The 27,773-nt window shown below is 30.5% G+C and overlaps 1 protein-coding gene across 1 annotated transcript in view; it reads right to left on the bottom strand.

Moving 5' to 3' along the window:
- LOC132927722 (uncharacterized) overlaps positions 1 to 27,773 on the bottom strand; it is a 57,833-nt gene that overhangs the window by 12,040 nt on the left and 18,020 nt on the right. The window contains exon 2 of the mRNA XM_060992308.1: positions 13,921 to 14,121. Within this exon, the coding sequence (XP_060848291.1) occupies positions 13,921 to 14,121 (201 nt within the window). The remainder of the gene's footprint in view (positions 1 to 13,920; positions 14,122 to 27,773) is intronic.

The raw sequence follows: 27,773 nt of genomic DNA, 5'->3' as shown, positions 1-27,773 counted from the left end.
CGTGTGTCCTCGTTTTGTCGGCTCAACGTGTAATATGGAACAGTAAATATTCCATTAAACTTGGTGGCAATCAGTGTCAAAATCCCCCACGAGGATTTATCGCGTTTTCTTTCCCCTATCCTCGTCCCCTTCAACTTACACATCCGCGGCGAGTTTGACAAATGGCGGACGGGCGGGATCGCGCAAACTTTCCACTCGGATTTGTGTACAAACTTTACTCCGGCCGACCACTATACAATATACGCTGCGAGATGACGCCCGTCTCACGTATTACGTATTATAATATTATAATATTAAACGCGTACGTATATATAATATAAAATGTGTGTTGAACTATATTATTATTATTATCACTATTAAATTGTTGTTTTGTATACTCGTGAAGTCGTAAGTAAATTACTTTCGATAATGTGCGATACGTGTCAGATCCGTATGACACGACGTGCGACGGCGGTGATAAGTAAAAGTAAAAAAAAAAATTGCAACTCGAGTCAGTGATGTTAACGTTATTACATCACTGACTCGAGTTGTTGTTTGTTTTTTTTTCGTACGAGCTATTAAGTTCCGGGTGGTTAGTGCTTGACAAATAATATTATTTTTAACTCTAAAAGTTTAAATTTGATATGCAGTTGTCAAATTAAGTCGACTTTGTCCTACACCAGCAGTAACAGTATTCGCACTATTGACTTAAAATATTTAACTAGTAAATAATATTGTAAAGCGATATCAAAATATTTATTATAATAATATAATAGATGCGATTTATTTATACGCCGACTGGTTTTACTAGTAAACAAATTACATTAATACTTATATAGAAATATTGGTCGACGGACTATCATGTCTATCATGCTTAGAACTGTTTTTCGTATATATACAATCATTTATCATTGAATTCAAATTTTAAACATCTATTGCATCGGTCTATTCAATGCTGGCGGCGTACTATACAACAAAACGACTTCCTCCATGTTTACCCTTAATTTTCACCTGGGTCACACATTGTATTTGTTCAATTCGTTTAAAATAATTATTAACCGTTTTGCTAACTACATTCGTCCTAATACTTAATGCAAACTGTAGCGGTTAGGCAATTACATGTTTGAATAAAACATTTATTGGTTTATATTTGATTAAAAACATTGTAGGAAAAGAGGATAAATCGTAGTAATTATAATAATGGTATATGCGGAATGATACGACAAAATATATATATATATATTTATTATTTGAAGTAAATAAAAATCATAATTTGATTTTATATAATATATATAATAAAAATAAAAAAGTTATATAAGTACTATTATATAAAGTCCATCAACTAATCGAATCCAACGTGTTATTCTTTTATGATTATAATAATGTATTATTATTATATTATATAATTTTAGTTTAGTAAGACTCTGTAATGTTTTCTTCTTAACTTCTTAGTTCGTGTATTTGATGAAATGTATTTTATTATTAAATTTAATGGATTTGTAAAAGGTTAAAGCTTAATAAAATATATTAAATTAAGTTTTAATCTTTTATCCACGTTTATGGATATTTATTTCGGTTGAATACACGATTTCAACGATAAGTGTCCATTATATTTTTTAATTAACCGGAAACATTTGATTTATAGGATCGTTACATAAACTAGTGAAATCACTAAATTAATTTGAAAATTAACTAACTAAAAGTTAAAAGTTTTAAAAACTATTATATATCCTCGGGGGGGTATATATTTTAACATCACCAATAAAGTGGATGCTATCCGATAATTCGATACAGCTTGACGATATTAATAATATTATAATGTTTGCACATCGCGGTTACGATGATTAAATCTATGGCGAAATTTTAACGGCACCTACACGATAGATATACCTATATTGCATACAGTTTGTAGGTACAAACTCGTATAATATAATATGTTCGGTTCTTTACGGCGACCCCACGGCGTCGGCGGTCGCAGTTAATTTTTACTGATTGTAAATTTCCTCTCGACGTCCATGATCATAATAATAAAACATAACGGACAATGACGGTACAGTGTAATCCAATTAAATGGGACTCGTTCGTTGTGATATAAAATTATATATATATATATATGTTGTAATCACGCGTGCCCGACGTCCACTCAACGGCGGCGCCAGACGAGAAAAAAGGAAAACTGTCTGCGACCAAAAAAAAAAAATATAATATTATCAAATATTTTTTTTGGACCAGTACCAAGTGACGATCATTCGTGTCAAGACTCGAACTTTTGAATTTTTTTTGTCCATACGCACTATCCTATATTAAATGACATGATTGTGTATACGAATGTCTGAATGAAGTATTTACTTGATATTTTTTTTTTTTACTGATTTTATAAAGGGATATCAAAATAGTAATGAAAATCGATTTATTTTTATTATTCATTAAGTTACATAATGGAGTATCTAAATTAGAAATTGAAATATTTTTAATCAAATTATTAATAAATTTCATAAATTCATAGATAATTTTTAATAACTGTCAAATTATACACTCTTGTTGTGCTTATGATTTATCCCTGCAACAGTTGTCGTATCAGTGATTTTACAGTATAACAGTTAATCTGCGATTTTACAGTTATACAGTGAGTCAATGCAACTTAATATAATTTAAATATATAAAAGTATAAAATACCTACTAAGTAATAATAGTATAAAGTTATGTTAGGTTAGGTTTATAAATTTTATTTTTGTGTTGCATCGTACCAAATTTGCATTTAAATATTTCCGTTATCCAGAATTGCCGATTGTCAATTTAACGTCCACATTAATCATTTTATTTAAATACTATAATAAATGTTTTATTTAAAAATTATTATATTATTATATTATTCTAGCGCTCTTATATCCGTTTCAAAATTTGATTAATAATTATAAAACGATTTACATATGATATTCATTTATTGTAATATTAGAAACTAATAGTCAATAGTGTCATACTAAACATGTTAACTCATTTGATCATCGTTAATATTGTACGTAAATTATTAATTTGAACTATTATTACCAATTGATTTTTTACAGATTGGTTTAAAGCCTTTTTGTGCATATAAACGTACTATCTGAGAATATATCTGAGAGTTATCTACATATTTTGTCATTAAATTAATTAACTTAACGAATAATATGTTTTAAGCTTTTAAACATTATTAGTTATTATATAGGTGTACTTATAATAGGTATTAATTCGTGAATCATATTGAGCACTGAACTGTAATTTCGACAAGTCTTAGATTGAAGAATTTCACATTAAAACCCGGAGTTTTCTAATCGGTTTCTGTAGGTCAAAAACGTATTTCCGAACACTAATCCCGGAATTATTTGAAAACCAGTATCTAATTTTGTTTCCCTCAAGATTCTTCGTGAATAATAATAATACAACACGACGATGAGTCGTTAGTCTAGGCCTCAGAGTTTGGAACTTTATAAGTATACCATTAGGAAACTCAGTGTCAGATATCTATTTAAACTCCGAAAACTGTTAACGCATAAACGGGCATAATAATATTATTGTTCGGTAAGTTTTTAGCAGCAAAAATTTCTTTTTTTTATTTTCGTTTCAGTGACAAACAAAGCACACGATGGAATAATGAGGAATTAATTTTATGTTGTCTAACTTGAATGTAAATTTAACATTAAAATAAATACGTAATAAATATTTTCCGAATGAAAAAAAGCTATAATTTTTCATAACTTGTGCAAAATTAAAGCATCTCAGCCCTTTATCGTACCAAAATTTAATTATTTTAATTGTCGTTGCATAATTCGTTTGAGTTTTTTAATGCATATTTCACTGTTTTTTAAGCGAGCGCACATAGTTCTGAAACCTGATGATTTTTTTTTCACGAGTAGAATGTATAACACTTATCAAGTTTAGCCATTTAACTACATTTTTGAATTACGACTTTCAGTTTTTCTTGAGAATAGAAAGTAAAAACCTTAATAAAAAATAACTAAATATAAAATTATAATTAACTTTATGTAAAAGGTGTTGGATATTCTTAAAAAAATTAGCACCTTTTCACTTTGCTCATTAAATTTTATAAAATCCAATAATTATTTAGGTGTAAAATAAGAATGGTACCTAAATTAAGCTAAATATTAAACTACATTTTCTATCATATCTTATTATTTAATTAACCGAGTTTTACTTCAGTTACATAGGTGCGTGGTTAATTTAAAAGAAAAAATGATATATATGTCAAATTACAAACCAATTTTATACAACTGTAATTTTTTTTTTTTAATCTGTAATATTGATATAAAATTTAAAATTAGTACCCATTAAATATGATATAAATAAATAATTTATTATCATAATTTGATAAACAACATGAAACGTGAAAATGTAATAATGACTCAAATTGTATAGAATTATTCAGAACATTTATACACACAGCATCAAACTATGAAAATCAAATTTATAACTTAATTTCAAGATAAGTACATTACAAGACGATTTGAATAATTACAATAAATATTACATTTAAAATCGAGGTTGGATAAAATAAAATATTATATATCATAGAGATTTTACTAAGTATTGGTACTTTTTACCATTTTTAGAATATCTTTATATTTTACTCATAAATACTAAAAACGACCTTGTTTGTCTCTACCATTTTGTTTTCAATTTATATTGTACATGGGCCACACACATGAAACTTCCATTCAACTAGCAAAGAAAAAACCGTTAAAAGTCTTAATAAAAAACAATTGTTTCCTCGCTGCATTTCCAGTATAAAATGAAACTTTATTTTACAAATACGGGATTTGTATTATTACTTGAAGCACCGTCTCATCATTTCTGTCGGTCGGGAAACATATATAAGACTATATAGACTATATAGTTATATATATATATATATATATATATATATATATATATATACAAGAGTATAAATATAAAGTTTTCACAGACATCAGTATACATTTGATTAAGAATATAATAATATTATGTATATCCTACATGAGATATTATATTGTATGCAATTTATAATATTATGGATCTTTGGATTTTTCGCATACCCCAAACATGGCGGATGAACATCAAAAATAATGTTTATATACGTTGTACATTCTGGGTTTTTCGTGTAGTGTGTACGTCATAGCGCGTAAAATAGAAAGCTGAGCATAATATTATACAATATGCGTCATACTTGCGCATATATTATTAAAGACAATATGAATCAAACCTCTATTGTAGTAATCACTATTATTTCATTGATAGACGAAACACGTCATAATATTATTAAGTACAATGCAAATATGTATGTATAGGTTATTAGATCCACTAAAAAAAAAAAAAATTAAAAACGTAAGTATATCGTAGTAAAGAGTCCGGATTTTTTCCGTGACGATAGCTCATAAAACGGATGACCCATCTTCAAGTTTGTGTATATTATATTTTATCGATAAACTTGTTAACATTTTAGGTGGCACTGAATCTTCACATATATATATATGAATACTACACATGTATATGTGTTATAGTACATTACGTTAAGCAGAAAATAACATTATTAACTATCAGATACATACATAGGTAATATATTAAAAATAAAATTGGCATGAGTAAGTTCTATATCTTTTGATTACGCGAAAGTTTCAAAATAATTTAGTAACTATTAAAAATCTGTCAGATTGTCAGATGGAAAATTGTTCAAAAATAAATGTGTTTATCCTCGATCATATTATTTTTTTTTAATAATAATAATAAAAAAAAAATCGTTGGTTGGAGATTGTGTAGGTGATGAATGTATTTTTATCATACCTTTACTAGCTTACACATTGGAGAGCCCTAACTCAGCATTGTTGTTTATTGTTAACAGTTATTGGAACGAATGAATCTTTTCAGGGTTTTAGTTCTTAAAATAAATACAAAAAAATATTGAAACTGACATCTGTTGTGTAATACGTTTTCAGTGTATGAAACTATGAATACTTTATCCGTAACACACGACGTGTTAAATTTGAATTCAAATCATATTATAATGATTGTTTTATACATTTATTTTTCAAATAAAACGATTCATAATGGTGAACCAGCGTCGTATATTTCTAATGATAGTTTGCATTATAATATTTAGCTAACTACAATGGAACACAACAAATAAAATAATCACCCCTATTATACACCCCAATTGTCCAGCCTGACTTGTTTGGCGGCTTTTACAAAAATTAACAAAGTTCGAACCAATTAAAAAAATATATAACAGATAGATTAAAGTCTTCGGGATTTATTGCAAATAGACAAATCCACAATATTATACGAGAACACCGCTCCAACAAAACTTGATTAAAAATTTAAAATCCCATTGAAAAATACTCATCTTAACATGAAGCAATCTAAATGAGACAGGTAACTACAACATAGAGAACAAAACAAAGAATATAAACGCTAACGACTTCAGAGCTACAGTTTTGGTAATTTTGACATCGTTTTAATCTTCAATGTTTTAAAAAATAATGTGTACTTCTTCATTTTAAATTAATTGTACGTACATTTTATGAACATCAATCAAAATTCAAAATACACAAAATACGTTTGAATATATTTAAAAAATATATATCATTATATCTAGAAAATGCTAATATAAACCTTCGATTAAAATATAAATTTGGTATTTCTTTTTAATTATAAAAAATACAACATAATCAATTTTGTTGAAAACGGGCGTTACGTAAATATTTCCATTTAATCACCGTGTTTGGTTATTCATAATTATCAAGCAAAGTACTGAGACTATTGTTTCCATTGTTGATCCCCGAAGTGCAAATAGATCATAATATATTCTCTACCGGAAACCACACTCGATCTTGAATAATAATGTGTTATGAAGATTTCTATCTCAAAAACAGCAAAACGCACACAAAAATATAAGAGAAAAAACACATATCACTGTAAACTCGCTCCACTTTGTATTTAATATTATTCTTACAATTCCAAATTAAAGAAGAGCTTTATACTTCATATAATTTTTATACGCTGCAGGTTTTTAGATGCATTATCTGGATTATTTTTTGTATACTTGTATTATGTTAATTTTAAAAAAAACTCCAAAAGTCCTATGACCTTTTCTACCCTAAAATACTGATGAGGACACTCGGTGACATACCTAAAAAATATTCATAATAACCATTACTTCTGAAATATACAATTTATTATTTTTATGTTTTAATATTTTGTTATTTATAATGTGTTTTTATTTCATACAAACGTTTTTTAAGCGCATGTACGAATTATTATGGACCCTGCCGTTTTATACCTGGCATTTTTCTCCATTGAGCTCACCCGCCTTGAATCATAAATCAATAATATATTATCATTGTGAGATTATTATCATAGTGATATAAAATAGTTATATCGTTCATAAAAAATCGCCGATACACACGTATAACCGTGTAGATAAAAGGCAGCCAAGCCCTTAAAAAAAACACTTTAACATCCCAGCGACCCAGCCCCCCTCAGAGAAAAAAGTAAAAATTCAGTTTTTTTTTAATTAACCTGTGAGTATCACGGAACTAACGAGTGTCGGTTACAGAAGCCACTAGACTCTTAAAGTAAGTACCTATGCATATCACGGGTTAGAGCGTGACGATTATATCGACCGGCCGATGGTGGGATGGACGGTTTCTTATTGATGTGGTAGTAATATAATTTTAAATAATTATAAAAGTGATTAAAGTAAACTTGCCGACGCAAGTACAAACAACAAAGCGGCCAGCCCAAGGACGGACGTTCCAAACTACATATAATATTAGATTACAGGGTTATTCAAAGTGATTCATCCCACTTCAAATGCTTATAATATATTATCTAAGATTCTGAATGGAAACGATGAATGTATTAATTTTATATTTATATATATGTGTGTGTGTGGTTTATTTTGTGTTTTGGCCTTTTGGGACAGTAAAATTGCTTTGATTTTCAACTTTAGAGGTAGTTTCTCATCAGAAAAATGAATCAAGTTGGTACTTTAGGAGGTCAAAGTAGAAGTTTTCCAGTATTTTTTCTGATAACCGGAAAAGAGAAAAAAATAAGGTAAATCGTAATATTCTCGGGAAACCAGTAGTTTTTAACAAAGTTGATTTCTTTAGTATATTTTAATTCAAAAGCGAATAATCGTAGAAACTTAAATTTCTACCATTATATAATAATGTTCTATACATTGTATACATTTATAAAAATCTTGACTCTACTATTTATAGACATTTGAAATTTCTACATAAGTACGTAAACAAAAAATTAAAGTTTTTGAGGTTTTTTTTTATACTAACAGTCATTCTTTTGCTAGGTTAAAAAGTTTTAACATAAAAATAAAGGTAAATTGTTCATATTTTACTAATTAATAAATTCATCAAAAATTCAAAAAAAATATATTTTTTCACAAGTATTTGAAAAACAGAATTAAAAAAAAAAAAAAAATGATCAAAATCACAACAACTTACATTCACGAGTGTTTTGTAATAAAAATGTTATAGAATGTCCAATTTTTATAGCAAAGGCTTGGAAATTTGATAAAATCTTTGTTTATAAATAGCTCATAACCAAACCCGAGGAATATTATATAGTCATGATTTTTTTTTTTTTCTAAATAGCCATTTGAAATTCAAATTTGGACGCGTAATCAGAAGTCTAAAGTTGATTGACGATTTTAGTTTATTAGTTTTAATTTCTATTGACGGCAGCGGCCAGTCCACCGGCGCAGCGGACAACGACGTACTCACACGCGACGACACGTACCAGTGATAATATCACCGTATTACTATTTTATGACGGATGTGCGTGTGATCTGTATCGATAATAGTCGTCCTGGAACCGTCGCATTAAATGTAAACAACGCGGGGCGGCACACTACACCGTATAGCTGGCAAAACACTACGGCCGAGCAGAATGATAAGACTACGCTTTATCGCATTGTAATGTAAACAAATAAAATCGCCCGACCGTATAATAATAATAATAATAATAGTCGTAGTGATATTATTATTATTATAATGTGTAACGTAAAGGACAGAGATGACGGTCGACTTCGGGACGTATTATTATAATATAACAATAATAATAATATAACGACAACGACGACGACGACGACGACGTCGACGATAGTAATAATTATACGCCCACGCGCGGGCCTATGCGTTTCTTTATTATCGCGCCGTGAACTTTTTACCCGTTCCGCTCCGACCTTTACGCCACCCCCACCCTCCGTCGCCCCGCTTAATTGTATCGCGACCGTAACGTTATATTATCATTATTATTATTATTACTATTATTTCGGTCCTCGGGGACACGACACGATTTTCCCGTCGGGCTCGTGGGGAGGCGGCGGCGGCGGCGGTGGATATATACGCGTATAAGCAGGTAATTCGATCTCGACCTAAGCCCCGCGCGCGACTGTGTGTGTGTGTACGTATATGCACACTGCACCTACCTACCGCACTCGGGGGGCGGCGCACACGGTTTTCCCGCAATCCGAGTGTGGCGGCGCAACGATAATATTATTATTACTATTATGATTATAATGCGTAGGTAGGTAGGTGGGTATATTACGGTTCTTATGTAACCGATAAATCACATTATCGTTCGTTTAAATGATATCTCGTGACAAGCGCCGGAGACGTACCTACTACGGCAACGGCCGTGCACTCGGTGGAGGTGTTGGTGGCGGTGCGGGTTGGGTGGTTGAACGGCGCCGCATTACAAACTCCTATAAATTAAAACAAGTCTAAACTGTGCTATTGCACACATACGGCGGCGGTCGTATAATATTCATAATAATAACAATAATAATAATAATAGCACGTCGATTCGTGTGCAATATTATATAAACGACGGGCGCAATAAATAATATATTACGATACATTATTGTCGTGGTGTTGGTTATTGGCTGTAATTGTCTGCGCACGAGCGCATAGAACAATGCATATTATGGAGAGGACGCGTTTGCCGCTGAAGATTTTTTTTAAACACGCATAATATTATCATATGTCGGTAAAAGATTAGATTAATCCGACGTAACCGACGTAAAATCGACTGTGAGACACATTCAATCGGCATTTGAATAATATAATTATTATATATTATTATAACTTTCCCATCAAAATCACCTGTAGATCGTCAAAAAGCAAAATAAGCTTCAATTAACGAAAATAGAATTTTATAATTATTACGCGCCTGTGCATTTAGCTATACAGCTTTATTGCCCTTATACAAAATCACAGTAAATCCTGTGACATTATTGTGTACGGCACAAACAAAGTTTAAATTGCAAAATAATAAACTTAAAGAGATCAAACAGTCCATTCTACCGTATGGCTCTATGGCTCTAACCATATCCATAAAAGACGATGCTATATAATCAAATGCCTTTGAACGGGACACACTAGCATCACACACGGATACCTCGTGGCTAATGAAGATCCACCTCTAAACACAGTAAACACACTAACCTCTCAGCTTGCAGTATATTCATTACAGCCAAATATAGAATTTTCTCCCTAAGACATATTATACAAAATTATGGAACAAATACAAATGTCAAGAAAGTCTACAAGAACTCCTCGCAATGTCCAATAAATAATGTTTATAAAATAAATAGTTATGAAATTTATAAACGCAACTGATCTCTAACGAATACTGTAATAAAATCTTAAATAAAAAATATAAGTATAAAAATAATTTTATCGGATAATATCTTTGTCGCTGATGCCTATAATGTGATAAATATTTATAAATATTAACTACATAATTTTGTTTGAAGTTTTTTTTTTACAGACACTTGAAATATTTTAATATTATTTTTCATATAATAAAAATGAATTTTTGATATGAGAACAATTTTTCGGACAAAAAATAATGTTTAATTTATTCTTATAATGGTTGTATAAACAATTTAAAAAAATATTTTTAGATTAAAAAAATAATAAACATCTCATTAAACATTCAATATAATACTATATAAAATGGAAGTTTTATACAAGTATGAATAATAAATAATTATCAATTAAGTTAGAATATTATTATGATAATCAAACGTCCGTCTTTATATTTATATTTCAATATTATTGGGAACGTCAATACATTTTTAGTTTATTTTTATAAAACTATTTTTACTATCAAAAAATATTATACATTACGTAAAATTGAGCGCACACATATTAACATAATAATAATAATATAAATATGTTATTATATAACATCTCCAGGATTATTATAAATTACAAGAATAAAATGCTTTAAGATGTGCTCAATAATAACAATTATTGTTATTATATACCTAATATAATGTTTATACGTCCAAAAATTGAATTATTATATTTTATATAGTACCTATCTAATATAATATAATATGAGTGTAACTCTGTAGCCGTATTTATGTTTATATTTTATTATGTACGTCTATATAATGAAAGGTATGTTGTTGATATGTTTTTTTATATAGAATTGCTTATAAAAAATTAAAAATGTCTAATATATCTGAAAATACTGTCCACTTAAACAGTATAAATATAATATAAAATAAATATTACAGCGTTATCCGCGTAACTGCATACTATAATTTAATGTGATTTATAAAACAAAGAATATAATATCTTACAAACGTCATTGAACGTATCCAAACCAAATAACCAATCACTCCGACTGCAGTTTTGCTGTGAGGTTGTTTTAATTCTCCACCCGCGTAATGTAAAGAAAAGTTGAACATTCTAAATGTACAAGTAATAGGTCCCCAGTGTCTTTTGTCCCCACGTCTTAGACTATACTCCAGAGCGATTTTTCTCATTGTCGGTTCATTACTATAGGTATAGCCGTGTTAGTGGCTAAGTACTGCCATAAATATTCTTGTGACAAAGTGTATCGAATCATAGGCGTGGTCATGATGGATAGCCGAGGGTAGCTCAAGTCCTCTACCGCCTCTATTGACGTCAGAAGTTATGGTTTAAGAAAACTGATTTTTGGTACATAGGTGTAATATTAATTATTATACATATACAATACAATATATTATATTTCTCAACGAAATTTATACAATATTTTCAATGGTTTTCATGTTATGTTTATAAGCAGTGACGTTTAAAGTATGTCGTTGTGTTACTTTTCCATTTGGTTTGTGTAGGTATTTTCACTTTTTAGGTGGGAAATCCGCTCTTAAGACTAGGTAGGGAAGTTATCTTAACTTAAAAGTAGCCTTATATAATACAATGTGTAAACCAGCAGAGATATTCGTTATTTTTCATATAGTTAATGCACTTTTTCAAATATTTGCGAGAAACTAAATCTATTATCTATATAATTAAGTATATTTAAAAACTACACTGAAAACATGCATTGTTATTATTAAGGGACGAAGGAAATTCCCGAATAGAATTTATTATTATAGTTATTTCAAAATCAGCACCTTTATTCCAGTCAAAGTGTACTTTAGTATCTGTATAGTTAAATGATGAATATTTTTAATATTACAAATTACTTTTTATTAATTTTAACTGCGAACGAATGATTAAAGTTTCTTGTATAAGTTTCTAACAGTTGAAACTGCAATCCTAATAAAATAATTGAAGTTAATGATGTTTTTGATGTACTTATACTATATGAATAGTATAAATTAGTTTTGTATTGGTGAAATGTTATATTATGATATTTGGAAACTTATTAATAGCTGTTAGGGACGGAGATCAAACAGGAATGCCCCACACGATCCCCTTTGACCTATGCAAATACGACTGGAATTTCATCACCCCTTTCTAACATAATAATATGTTATTATATTAACAAAACCACACTGGTTATTGACATTCATAAGCAATAATAACTCAAGGGGCTTTAAATCGTTACCGATTACTATGCTAATACTCTTGAGTTTTTTTCCAAGAACTCTGGACTTTGTATGACATTTTAAAATACCGTTATTTATTCATCGTGCGTTTCAATTGTATATGACGGGCTGCACTATTTAACGTGAAACACTCGTTATTTTAGAAAACACTAACGAAAATATTTATTGTCTATACATTTATATCGTTACTTAACGATAACGAATAGTAAAAATATTCATTTTATAAGAAAAAAATATATATTTTCAAAAACGTAAATAGTTTTTGAAAAATGAGTATCTTACTCATTATCAATGGATCACTCAGTGTAATAAATGTATTTTGTGAGCTACTCTATTATTATAATTGCAATAAATTATTGTTCGTCCACAACATTATTATTTCATTGGTAATAACACCTATACGATTCGAATTCACGTGTAGAACCTAACAGTCCTAACCTATAAATAAATCCAAATACATAAAATAGTTGTCAAGGCAGTGTAATTTATTAGATGGTCTTTAAAAATATTGTTTGCTTATTTTTCTCTGGAAACAACTGTTTAATGGACACTACCTATAAATTATGATTTGTACCACAGGAATCCGGATTACGCAATCGAATATTAAGTCGACAACGATTGCCGAATGATTTCAAAATAATCAACCGTCTAGGCTTTATGCGAATAACACGATGAAGAAAGGTACTTTTTAAAATTAATTAAACGTTATTTACACCGCGCTGACGCTTAAGTTCGATTCGAAACAAAACGAGTTTGTTATTGAAAACGTACAAAACTGCGTACTATAATATTATGTTACCGACCTAAAAATAATTATAGAGCTCAGTGGTGCGCGATTCGAATCGAAATTGGTTGGTCAATTATAAGTCATATGTATGAAATTGAGTTAAGCTAAAAGTTAAACTGACGGAAACTTAGCGAAACTCGTCAAGTCGTCATCTGAAGGCTGACTGCTGAACTTTATAACAGCTGCGGTATGCGTAGGCACTCGCCTACAGAAATGCACACGCCTCGCGCGGGGTAGCGGTATATTATTGTATTATTTCGGCGGCACGTACCTTCATGTGCGGACTGACTAGGTAGAGCAGTGGGTTGGCTCTGAGCCGTTCGTTTTCTTCTTCCACCCTACGCATCTCTTCCCTCCTGGCCGAACTCAACACGGACACCTCTTCCCGGGTGATCGACGCCGGAGCGTTCAACGGCACTTGGACGTCCGGCAGACTCTTTTTGCGCTGCAGTGCCATCTGGACCGGAATCTCCTGCGCAAAAAAAAAAAAATACAATAACGATGTCATTAGACTCGTGAAATCATCTAAAACAGTAAAATTATATTATAATCTTGGTGTTTTAACGCCCGTTTTCGAGATTAGACTAAACGGTTTTGCAGGTTATGCTATGCATCATAATTATCATCAATATGTCGTTATTCCCGAAACAGAATGCGTATCAAATATAAATTCATTTCTGTCGAGCCGATAGTATTACTTCGTGTCAGTGGCGTATATAGGGGAGAAGTTAGGGGTTCAAACCCCTCCCGGAATGTGCAGTGGGTACAGACATTGATTTTGATAATTAATTTGAATTTAAGAATGGAAATTTTTTTTAACCCCCTCTGAAATTATTTTCTATATACGCCACTGCTTCGTGTTATAGGGCAAATCAGAATACGTTAAAATACGTAATATTTCACGTGTATTATATATTACTGTGTAATAAATCCTTTCATTGTCTATACTATATTTTAATTTCAAATTAAACTACGAACAATGATGATGTTGATAAAAGTATAGAATACTACGTAGCGTTTTGACTACGATGTTATCTCATTATTTCATACATATAGCTAGCACGGGAAAACAAAAGTGTGGGACTTCATACAATTTTCAGTTTCACGATGATATTTTATGGTTGTCTAAACATTTATTGTTTTTCTGTCTGATTTAGGAACGAACTCCAATTGTCGGGTGTTATATTAAATTTAAAAATCGTCTCCTGTTCGTTAAATAATTGATTTCAGTATACGAAATAATATATTATTATTTCTATCGAATAAACTGTGATAATGGTTCACTTTCCTGCACACCAAACTTTTTGATTTTTAGGGCCGAATCATAATAAATATTCGTTGATTGCGGATAACAATAGAATATACAATTACATAGAGCCATAGAAGTTATATTTTAAATTAATTCACCCGTGGTATTTACGAAATTGTCCGGCAAACGACCATATAATAAAATGTAAATTTTAATGTAAAAAAAAAAATAAACCATGAAAAATGTGTTTGCCGTGCAGACAGACTATGGTAATCTCGCAGCTTTGTTCATCTCGTCACAGCCCAGTTTTGTGTAATTATTTCAAATCTGAAAGAAATCACGAAAGCCTATTCTGTGCACACCTCGGTACTTACAAAGTGGGTAGGATTTTGTTAATAACAAGTTTACCGCAAATGTCACTGTTTTGAAAAATGATCTTTCTAAAGTAGGTACTGTCTGCGTTCAGTTTCCTGTATTCGAGACAGGGTTATAGCGATGAAAGTTTTGTAACAATTTTACCGTCTCGCTAAGTGTTTTTCTAAAGAAAACTAAAATAAAACACGGCATTATAAAAACCAATAATACACTCGCCCTGCACAAAGCTTGAAATCAATCGCTAAATTTAAATGCGTATACTCAGAATCCTATAAATATAAAACTAAAGTATTGAAATGCTTTCTAACAAATAAATCTTACGGTAAAACTCCTGAATGGGGCGGTATGAAATCACTTTGGTGTATTTTTAATCGCACTGTATAATAAACTGCATACATTTCAACTTTGTCGCCTCGTATGCGTTACACTTCACCACGCGATCTCAATTTAGAAAAAAAATTTATATTATCCATTTACGCGACTCAATTTATTCAATTTATCTTCGTTATTACATTTTATAGTAATTACATACATTATACCATTTTAATAACTCATCTAATATATCTTGTCCGAAACTAATTACGTGTCGTCCTTATATGGAAAAATAAAATTTACCGTCTCGTCACACGTGTATAATATATGCGTATGATATTATTACTGACGCACTATAGAAATAATAAAAGATTCGAATCTTATAAGTCATTGAAAAATAAACATATCGTACCTAAATAAATAACTAATAATGTATATTTTCACGAGGTACGTTCACATCATGAGATGCCCTATGCGTACAACCCCCCATAAACTGCTATAATACGGATGCACTGGATTGCTGCAGTATGCCATAGACCTTATTACCGTAGTAGCAGTAGGTATTATTGTTAACGAGCAATATGGCGGAATCAATACACAAACACAAACACACATAGAGACAAGAGAACACAAATATTGAAGATCGGCCAGTTGAAATAAGTAGTTTCACTGTCGAGTGATTCTATATTTATATCATGTACACGTCGGACGGCAGACGAGACGTTCTCGACAATAATAATTGGGAAAGCGTTTAAAATCGATAAATATCGTGCCGGGTCCATCTATAAGAGCTGTACTAGGCGAGTTTGTTTTTATTTTTCTCGCTCCTCAAAGATGTTTTATCGTTGCACCGCGCGCATTATCGAAGGCCTCCCCCCTGCCGATATTTACTGCGAACGAGTGACTTTGAAAGTTTTCACATTTATAACGGAAACTATTAGTATCGCTGCAAACTCTGACCAACTTATTGTCTATGAATAACTATTTTAAAAATACGTTTACTCTCGACTAGAGCGACGCGCATCTATTTATAACTACGGCCCGGGCCCATGGAACACAGCTCATGATTAATTCATTTGTAAGGCCCGCGTTCGAATTCAATCGTTTTAGACTTTTAAAGTAGTATACAGTCGTCTGAAAAATTAACGAGTAAATACATTAAACAACCGTCAATAAACTAAAATAAACATAAATATGAAACACGTTACAAGACGATTATACAGTAGGTACCTTCGAGCAAATTTAAGACATTATTAAGTATCGTATATTATATCATAATGTTGTTATACAATGTTACCGTGTCTCATTACATTAAAACGTCATATAGATGAGAGTTTTTCCAACGAGCGATTCTTTTCTCAAGACTGATAGACGCGTTGATCGATTATTTATCATTATAAGTTATAACCAACCCACTGCACATCATAATATTATTGTTTAGCAAAAAACGTTCAGATTATGAGGTTCTGAAATTTTCGCATTAAAATTGGTAACAATATCCAGGTGGACGAGTCGTATGCGAGATCATAATTTTACCGTCATCTATGAATCTATGATAATAATTATTACTCGTATTGTGGACTTATATATTTTTTTAAATGTAATTATAATATATACTATAAGCGCCTAGTCGACTCTGATCAGTGGAGTGTAGATAATATTATATTATTAAAATATTGTCCGTTTATCCATAGGTAATTTGATAATGTGTAAAATAATTATATTTTGGACGTGCGATGAGATTTTTTTCTAAAGAATATTTTCTGATCACCCACCTCCTCCACTACAAAACTAATTTGTTTTATCTTTTCCTGCGACTCAAGTGGTTTATAGCTGGTTTGTAATGCTTTGAAAAGTTTTTAATTTAATGACAAACTTGAATAATTTTTTTAGCGGATTTATTCGTATTTTATTTTAAAACAACTTTTAAATTATTTAAGGTATTACGTCATAATATGTTTGTTGATTTTTTTCAAAATTGTCTGAGCTAAGATATCTTCTTATAACTCTGTCCATTTTACTCTGATATATAGTTATATTTATCAAAATGTATTTATTTTATTTATACGTTTATTACGACCACTGCAGTAAATTGAGACGCTAAAATTATTTCACTGTTATAAACGAAAATATGACTATTTTAGCAGAACTGTTTTGTTGTACCTAGTCGTCTTAAATGTATAAGCATACAATTGAAATATTACATTATAAATTATACGATTATATGATGATTTGTAACTTTTGTGGTTTTTATATTAGGATGATTAATTAACATTAAGCTAACGAATTTATTATTGTAAATCAAAGATAAGTATAAAAATACATTGTAGGCGGTGTTATCTCATCGGTTTTTGACAATATATAGTTTTCTAACCGTACAACGTTTTAAATGAGTTTTATACAAATCTTACTACTCTCACTTATTAAGTTATAACAGATATTTTTTTGGAATTTAAACATCGCAATAGCTGCCGATAGAGTCATTTGATGTCACGAATATACATAGTTATATGCCATCGGTTTACCAGTCGTTTTTGGCCAGAAGGCTATATAGTTGGTAAAAATAACCGTTTATATTATATGAGTGATTTATCGTGTTGAGCTTTAAGTAAATGGTTTTAAAATAATATACTACATTTGGGCGATTTTTCATTATTAAATTTTCCTCTCATCTTAAAAGTGTTAGACTACACATCAACTCAGCGGATTAAACGGTTAGGTATCATATAAATAAAGTTTGCAAACGAAATATATTGTTTATATCGAATTGCTGTATAAACGTTAATTTATTTTAAAATTCAAATATACCTACTCGTATTATCCGATCACTTAATGTGTCTAATGATCCTGCATAACTGATATTTGTTAATTAATTAATAAATTTATTATATAACCACAATTAAATCATAAATAGTAACCAATATATTGTCGGTACCGTTAAATTAAAATCGATGAAACGATTTAATCATGCTTGCCCGAACACATTGCTTTTTTATGTGGTTAATAGACTATAACGACCGATTTCCTTCATCAAAAAACAACGTTTCTATTTTCATATTATTACATTATTAAGCTTTTTTGTTGGTATCGCAGTAATTATTTTGATTATTTTCTTAAAGTGTTTTTAATCGAAATTTAAGGAACCGCACACTTAAAAATTAGTGTTGTATTTTATGTTGAAAAGCTCTATACATAAAAACCCCTATGTGGTAATTTATGGTTATAAATAATTATTAATGATTTGTTTATTAACAAATAACTGTTGATTATAAAAGATTATTTTCTTATCGCAGCAGTACAGCATGGTTACAAGTTTACTACCAAAATGTATGTATGTACCATTTATGTTTATGTACTATATATTTTGTAATACACATACATTCAAACGGTTCTAGCGGTGTTATGCAAGAGAGGGGGGAGCTATAGAATTGCTCGACACAAAACTTGCATCATCAGTCATATACTCGTGAATAAAATACTTTTAGTTTCGAAAAGAACTGATAACACATAATATAAAATATTGTCCCCTAAGTTAGTCCCTTGTTGTATTCACCGCTACACCAACAATATATCCTTAGTTGGATTTTAAAATCACAAGTTATTGTTTCAATCACGACAATTCTGTTGATCATCTTTAACGAATAAAGTCATCGTACCTATTGTAACATATTGTTATATGATATGTTATAATATCTAGATTTGTATACTTATTGTTAGTATTTAAATGCACAGTCGATAATATTATTTCTTGTGAATTTTAAACGAATTTGAGAAACTACTATATTAAATTAGTTTTCAATAAAACGTCATGTTCTATAAAAAAACAAAAAAAAAAAATTGAACGTTTCGGTACATCTACAATCACAGCGAAATCCGTACCACAGTTATTTTCTTATCGTTACGTTCTAATATTGTATACATATATAGGACGCTCGCACATTGTGTGCCGGAATACACGGTAGACAACGCCACCATATGCACCCCAACCGGCGCGATGTGCGTCAGAGCGCGGCGGCGTATATTTTTCAAAAAACCGATATGATAATATAATGCTGTACGTACACGAGTGTAAAATTCTGAAAAGCGTAAAGTCTGCGCCGCGCGGACGAAGTTTGGGGGGGAGGGGCGAGTAGGGACGTTAAACTATACGACTGCTCGGCACTGTTTTCCGCCAAAGTTTTTCGGACAGATGATAAAGTACTTTGTTGTAATATTTGCACGATCGAACTGTATCCTGCAACTAAGCGATTTCGAGTGACAGACCTATGCAACACCGGCCGCCCCTCCCCGCCGAACGCCGCGGGCACAGGCGAGAACGAAACGCGGAGGAAAAAAAACACGCGCGCGCAAAACCAACAAAACTTTTATCGAACCCCGTCATTTTCCAAACAATAGACTTTACACTCGTCGCAATAATAGCGGCTGCCATAGTCCTCCTCCGCCGCATTTTTCCGAGACAAACTTTTCGCGCACGCACACACACACACGCAGAGACGCACGTGTAAAGAGTGTATATATATGCACACCGCCGTACACGAATATAAGCGTTTATACACACACACACACACATATATATATATATGTACGATATACGTAACTCGTATAGACGTGTAGTGTGTGTAATACCTAACCGGCAGATGTCCGCGGTGAATTTCGCCAGAAAATTCGAGGCGATCGATTAACTCGTTTTCGGTGTTCAAACGGTTTTTTATTACGGTATGACGCGTGTACAAGCTGTACGACATTACGTCATACCGTCCCTTTTTAGACACAAATGACGATGAAGTTTAGCGAACACAATATTGTGCGTATAAAAATGTTATTTTTAGATGAAAATTTGTGCAAAATATATAGTACCTAGAAGTATAATAATAAGTGTTATTACCGATTTTTCGAACATACGATTTCAATCGTTCCCCGTGTATGACGAATAGGAAAAAAAATCATTCCACCTGTCTCGTAACATTTACATAATATTACGTATAGTAATCAATAGCTGTGTGCCAACGTCTATTTAATTTGCGCATAGCCGTGAAACTACGTTTGCCAGGTACCTATTAATCTATTATTTGGCCATGTCACTTGTAAAAACTTAGATTCCTAAGTTTAGAAATATGTTTTTAGTTTCCTTTTTCTTTTTTTAAACACAATCCAGTTTTATTTTTAGACGATTGTATAATATTTTTATTTTTGATTCAGTAGTATATAATATCAAATTAACATCAAATATAACTGACATACAAAAAGATTAGATTTTCACCGCAGTGTAATCATAAAATCTGTCGTGCAAGCTTATTAGTATATATTATGCATTAACAAATTGTCTAGTATAGGTATGTACGGTTATTAATTATTTATGAACCACAATGAAAAAAACAAAACCATTTTTTTTTTCTGTGCGTAAATATTCCCTTTTATTCGTACAGTATTTTTTTTTCATTTTTTTCCAGTACTTTTAAAAATAACTGGAAAATAACTGGAAACTTTTCATTTTTTGACTATCCTAAACACAAATTAGATCCAATTTTCTATCAGAAACGTTCACCTTCAAAATGTCTCTACTTACTTATAATCTTTTAAGCTATTTGTTTAATACTCGATATGTATGTACAAATTATTTTTAAGATAATATCTATTCTGTGTTTGGTTGTAAAGTTAATATCATGAGTTAGCGTAAAAAAAATAAAAAACCAAGCCATCGAATAAAAAAATTTTTAGAACATAAATTTGTTACTAAAAATGTACTGTGACAATAAAATTAGTCTATGAGTATAGCACAGTTGCCTCCCTCCTCCACACAAGTTAAATTTAAATTTAAAATTAAAACGTCCACTTAAAAATAATCATTTATATGATTTATCAAAAGTAAATTTTATAAAAAAATAAACCTGAATATTATAATAATATTATATATACACAAATTGTAAGGTATTATGAAATATTATATTTTAAATTAATATTTGTTTTTAAACGCACTAATAAGTTTATTGATAAATTTTAAGTAGGTAAGTGAAGAATAAACGGAGATGCATATATAAATAAAGTACATATAAGTAATTATTATAGGTATGCATAATAATATTTTAATTTATAAGCATATCTGTTTTGAAGATAATATCTTAAGGATAAGAATAATGTTCGGTAAACATATCTCAAATGTGGTTTAGTTACAACTGATTTCGAATTTATAATCATGTCAGTACCTTAAATTATACCGAAATACTGTATCGTGCTGAATAGTTTACTTTGATCGTGGTTTTACTCAAATCCGTTCAGACGATATGTTACCGTCAAAGTCAGATTGCTCGGTAAAGCTAGGTTTTACTAGTTAATGCTAGAATTTACTATTTGTGCTCGGTTACTGAAAAATCATAAATTTATTCGAGCTGTAACTGAAACCGTTGCAAACATTCTGGGATGTACATACCTATATTGTGTTATTAAAAACTGATTAATACAGAACAGAAAACAAATATAAAAATTAAATTATGATCAATAAGCTGTGTTATCGCTTTATTGGTCCGATTTGATTTTACGTGTTAATTAATGGATCGATTTGTATTGCAGTGTGTTATATGTTTACATATATTTTTAATTTCTTGGTATTTTTTTTTTTTTTTTAATTTCATTCCAACGGCATAAATTGAAAGGTTTTATGTGATTTTAAATTAAATTATTAAAAAATAATAATTCTAGTAATAATTTTTATTTAACAAGAGAAATTTACAATACGTATTAACGAGAAGTACCTACACAGTATTGTGAAAATGAATAATACATGACTCAATTTTTAAAATACTTTTGTCCTTTGTATAAATAATTTAGCATTTAATATGTTTCAATATTATAATACATAATTTAAAAAATATATGTATATACATATTTCAACAAACAAGTGCATCGTTGAATTTATCATAGATAGACAGAACTTAGTTTAATTATTTTTTATATTAACTACCAAATTAGTATTGGTTTTTTTATAAATTTGACTTGAAATAAATATTTAATATTTTTCAAATACCCTATTGATTTTCTGTCGCGTATTAATCATGTTTTACAAGTGCAATTTGTATACCCTAGGATGGTAAACCCAAATGAAATTCTGAGACTTTCAGCTTCAAGTGAGTATAAATATTAAATTTTAACGTTAACTTTTAAAAAATAACTTTACCTAGTGAATGGAATTTGGTGGTAACAGATATAAGGGATAATGTTATTAAAATAATATACATTGAATTTCGATTTCTGGCCCAAAGTCAGAAAATACAACTTTGTGTACAAAACACGTTATCCAATTTTGCTTCACAATGATGAGGCTTTTCATTCATTCGTCTGATACGAAATGACAACTCAAATTTCTATAATACTTGCGTTGATTTAGGGCACGGTTGCTTTTGAGCGGCAGACCGTGCAGCATGTGTGAAGGCCGAAGGGTAAACGAGATTCAAACCCTCTATTGAAATCAAGTGATTTTGAGATTTCTATCAGTTTTGTATTTTATTCTTTTTAGCTTCTATAAAAATAAAAATAAAACCGATTTGTGACATCAAAATCCTCGACCCTGCACATAATTATTGATCTTATTCGCATCCCTTCATCATCGAAAATATCCCTCAGTCGATACGCATCCCTCGCCGACACGTGTCAACGAAATGTCTCATATAAAATATAATATTATAATGTTTTTATTTTTATCGAATCGGAGTTTAGTTTCTGAGAAGAACAACTAGCTAGGGGCTGCATGATATATTTATTTTTCGCCAGAAAACCACTTTTGAGACAGTATAAAATAAAATGAATACATCAAAAAGATTCTCGCTATATATGTATGTGGTTGTACACATAGATGAGTTTTACTTTTGAAATTTTATATTATTCGAATGTCTAGAAGCAATTCCAAAATGTAGATCGATTGTAAAAAACTAATTAACAACAATTCCCATCAAAATCTCGACCGCTGTTTTTTTAATAAATGCAATTTTATTCACACTTTAATTTTTTGACATATTTATTAAAATAATATTTAGATACTATTATTCATGTACCATCATATCTGTAATATTTTTAAAACCTTGTAAATTTATATCAGCTATTTCAATGGTTTACTAAAATAGCATATACAATTATAAGTCAAATGTATGCATTTTAAATGTTTAGCTTATAACAAAATATATTAAATACACAATAATTTAAGAGCCGATAAGTGTGTAAATAAATTATAAGATATTTTTTTAGTAGTTTTCAATATTTCCGATGGATACTACAGAATAATTATAGAAAACTTCCAAGAAGTATAAGTGCAAAACTTTTATGGCTATACAATAAAACTTACATTGATGGATCTTAAAACAAATATGGAGTAAGCTAAACCATTATAGAAGAAACAGAAACCTTACAATTTAAATTGAAAGATAGTGCCAGTATTTTTACATTAGAAAGTTCTGCAATCAAAGAAAGTACCCGCCATGCCAATACACTCGAAGCCGCAAACGGAGAAATAACAAGTGACTTGTTAAGTAAGTTTATTTTCCTATAAAAATTCTATCCAAACAAACGAAATAATAATAAATATCTAGCAAATACTTTCAAAATCTGATCACTGAAATAAATTAGGTAATTATATTCATCATTCGGATCTCGGGGAAATAAACAAAACCATTGTATAAAAACGGTTAAAGTATATTGAGGAACCAACAGAACCAACTAATTCACTTTTAATTATAATCAAACCAAAGTGGCTTAACAAAATGTAAGCCACCGAAAAATTAAAAAAGGAGTTGCAAAAACATTATATTAAGAGTAGCAGCTGCATGGATTTGACACACATTTCTAACTGCAGTTTCGTATTTAATAATAACAACAACAAAATCATCAACCTCTGATTTCGAGTGAAACTCAACTCTAACCAACAATGCAATATTATTCAATAGCCAAATGTTTGATTAAAATAAATATATTATTATGTAGATCATATTTTTTTGCGGCCGTGAAGCAATACGACGACGGCAATAATAGTATAATACATTAAATAATATAATGTAGTATAATAATAATAATGTATTTATAGATATTATTATATATTTTATAGCGGGAGAGCGATGATGCGTTTAGTGCATACGCTGGACCATAATACTCGTATTATACGCACACGATTCGACTTCCAAAACGCGCGGAGAAATTATTATTATTATTTTTTTTTTTATGTCACCACAAAGCCCAATTTTTATGTCCCTTAGATTTCAAATATTATTATGTACTTGGGCGCCCGTATTCTATAATTCATGATATTGTACGAATATACGAGTGTACAGATAAATACGATAATGCATTTTTATTGGTCACGGACAACCGACGACGACGATCCGTATTCGCGATGATGGTTTTTTTCGTAAGATGCACAATATAATATATTCTACGTATATATGCATAATCGTGATATCGTAAATTGAATATTTATAATAATATCGTGAATCCTGAAACATTATCAATAACGACAATAGTGATAATACTATTAAATAATATCATAGTATTATATTCCTTATTAAAAAATACGACCATTTCGACGAAGTGCGTTTTGTTTATTATTATCTCTTACGATTTCTGTTGGTGTTATTTATATAAGTATATTATCGTTTGCGTAAATAAAAATTTTAAATAAAATAAAAAAAACGCCCAACGCACATTTGAACCCCCGTGACCTTTAGAGATAATCTCGTCAGGGGGAGGGTGACCAAACATAATATTGTATAGGAACGTGTACGCCATACATACAAGTCTCCGGGGACTAAATCCGTTTCTGTGATTGGGTTTCATTGTTTGGAGCTTATTATGATTGTCTATTTTGATATTGTCAACTGATTATTTCAACAAAGAGCGAAGTGTCCTTCAAAAGCGGAATTTTTGTTTAAAAGCCCGTCAATTATACTGCTAAGATAGGTTTGGAAAAAAAATAAAGTATTAAATACAAGTAAGACTAAGTATATTATGACGAAATGCATATTATTTTTAAATTACTTTACCGAAAATTTCAATAATTTTTGAATCAATGTTTACATTGAAATGCACATTTCTTTTAAACAAAATGGCTAGTCGTCAGGGAAAGTAAAAAATCGATAGTAATTTTTATATTCAGACGATGTTATAACATTAAACATCAACTATAAATTACCTAATAAACCGAATAGATAAATTTAGCACGCACGTTAAGTTGTAATGGTCAAATAAAAAATTATAAGTGAAAAAAAAACAGATGACAATAAAAGGTTCAAATATAAATCACCTGTAGGTTAGGCTTATCGACGATCTTAGCGAATAAATCATTGTAAAACCAATTGACTCCAAAAGAAGCGTTATAAACAGTTAACGTTATTTATGTAATAAAAATTAAATTCGTTATTTGAATAATTAAATTATCGTTCAATTATTATTACGGCAATGCCTAGTGAGATAAGACATTAATAAAATATTAAAATACCTTTATGAGGTTATGATCTATATGATAAAATATAAGAAAACTACTATGATATTAGAAGTAATTGTTGAGACTACTAACAGAGACCATATTAGATATCGGCAATATCGCACACGAAGTCGGCATTTTCGACGAAGCTTGTCAACTCGATCGTTTTATCGACATCGCCCGCGGTAACGTATTATCTATTATTATTACTACCATAATGCAATTATATAATACGCATAATAATATTATGCCATACTCAGCATAATCAACTGCAGCATATATTACAGAGAAACGTTTGAGGTTTGGTAACGATTTGCGGAACCAGTCATCTCGCGGTAGGCAATAATTATAATATCTAGAACCGTGATTATAGAAAAATGGTCGAAAAATATTGTGATAAAAACTCTACGCCATTCATTCGATCCGTATGGGGTGACGCGTGTGCGATTCGTCTGCGACTTCGTTCTCGGTCGTCTCTATATAGAATAATAATAATAATAATAATAATAACAACATGATATTATAATACACACTATGTGCGTTGTGGTCATAGAAAATCGGACGTGCTAGAACCGCCGTAAGTATTGATCAGGCACGCACCACTTGACCGAGCGCGGCGGGGTCGCGGTGTCGCGTAGTTAAATCGGTTAGCGATCATTATCGCGGAAACTATAATAATAATATAGTGCGTAATATCAATCGCGCCGAAACTCGAAACCGTCGATAGCTATGTACCTACATATTATTATATAGCCATCCGGGACCCCGACGATCTGTCTACGCCGAATCGCATCATACGAATCGCAGCGACGACGACGACTGATCGAACGAAAACGGCAGGCGTATTATAACGTAATAATAATATACGAAACACGCCGTCCGCCGATTTACTACGGCTCTGATCGTTTGAGACAATACTAAAAAAAAAAAATAATATTCTTTGGGACCGCCTTTGATTCCTTAGCAGCGCTGCGCTGCCGAATAAGGGCGATGTCGACTTTTGTCGGCAAACCGGAAACAATATGTAATAAAGTCGTAGCGACGGTCCGCGAGTCGAAATCGATCGGTCAATCGGTTTCACATACACACACGTATATTATTATGTGCATACGAATATCACAAAAATAAAGTTAAGGGCGATTTTGTGAGTGTCATGTTATTATAGTATTATGGAAGTCGTGATTAGAACGTTAACCGCTCAAACGGCCGAGAGTTAAAATGTTTAACGTGATTGCATATTTTTTAACTGGTTAACGTTCAGATTTGTCGACCATAATCTTTCGTGTACGATAAACGGCGACGAACTGTGAAAATCGAGACGTAATATTATGATAAAAATTGTTTAAAATATCACTTATGCATGTGATGCGCGAAAAAGGTACCAAATTCGTTTTTAATATATATACTATATATAAACAAGTAAAACACAAAACATTATCCACGTCTTATGCTATAGTTTCTTGCATATTTTTAATTGAACGCATAATAATTGTACCGTAATAAATGATAATATAGTCAATAGTCATATTGTTTTACTCGGCTAACACATTCAAATTAGTATACTACAAGTGTTTTGTTATTGTTTAAATAATAATAAGACACAAAAGATAAAACAAAAACCCTCTTAAGATGACGTAATGAACACACACAATATAAGATTACTGCAGCATCCATACACATTCAATGTTCGCAGAAAATATAAATTCAGTACTCAATACAACAATGAGAT

Source organism: Rhopalosiphum padi, chromosome 3 (assembly GCF_020882245.1).
Source record: "Rhopalosiphum padi isolate XX-2018 chromosome 3, ASM2088224v1, whole genome shotgun sequence".
Classification (NCBI taxonomy): domain Eukaryota; kingdom Metazoa; phylum Arthropoda; class Insecta; order Hemiptera; family Aphididae; genus Rhopalosiphum; species Rhopalosiphum padi.
The sequence above is the reverse complement of the archived record's forward strand: the minus strand, read 5'-3'. Positions and strand labels throughout refer to the sequence as shown.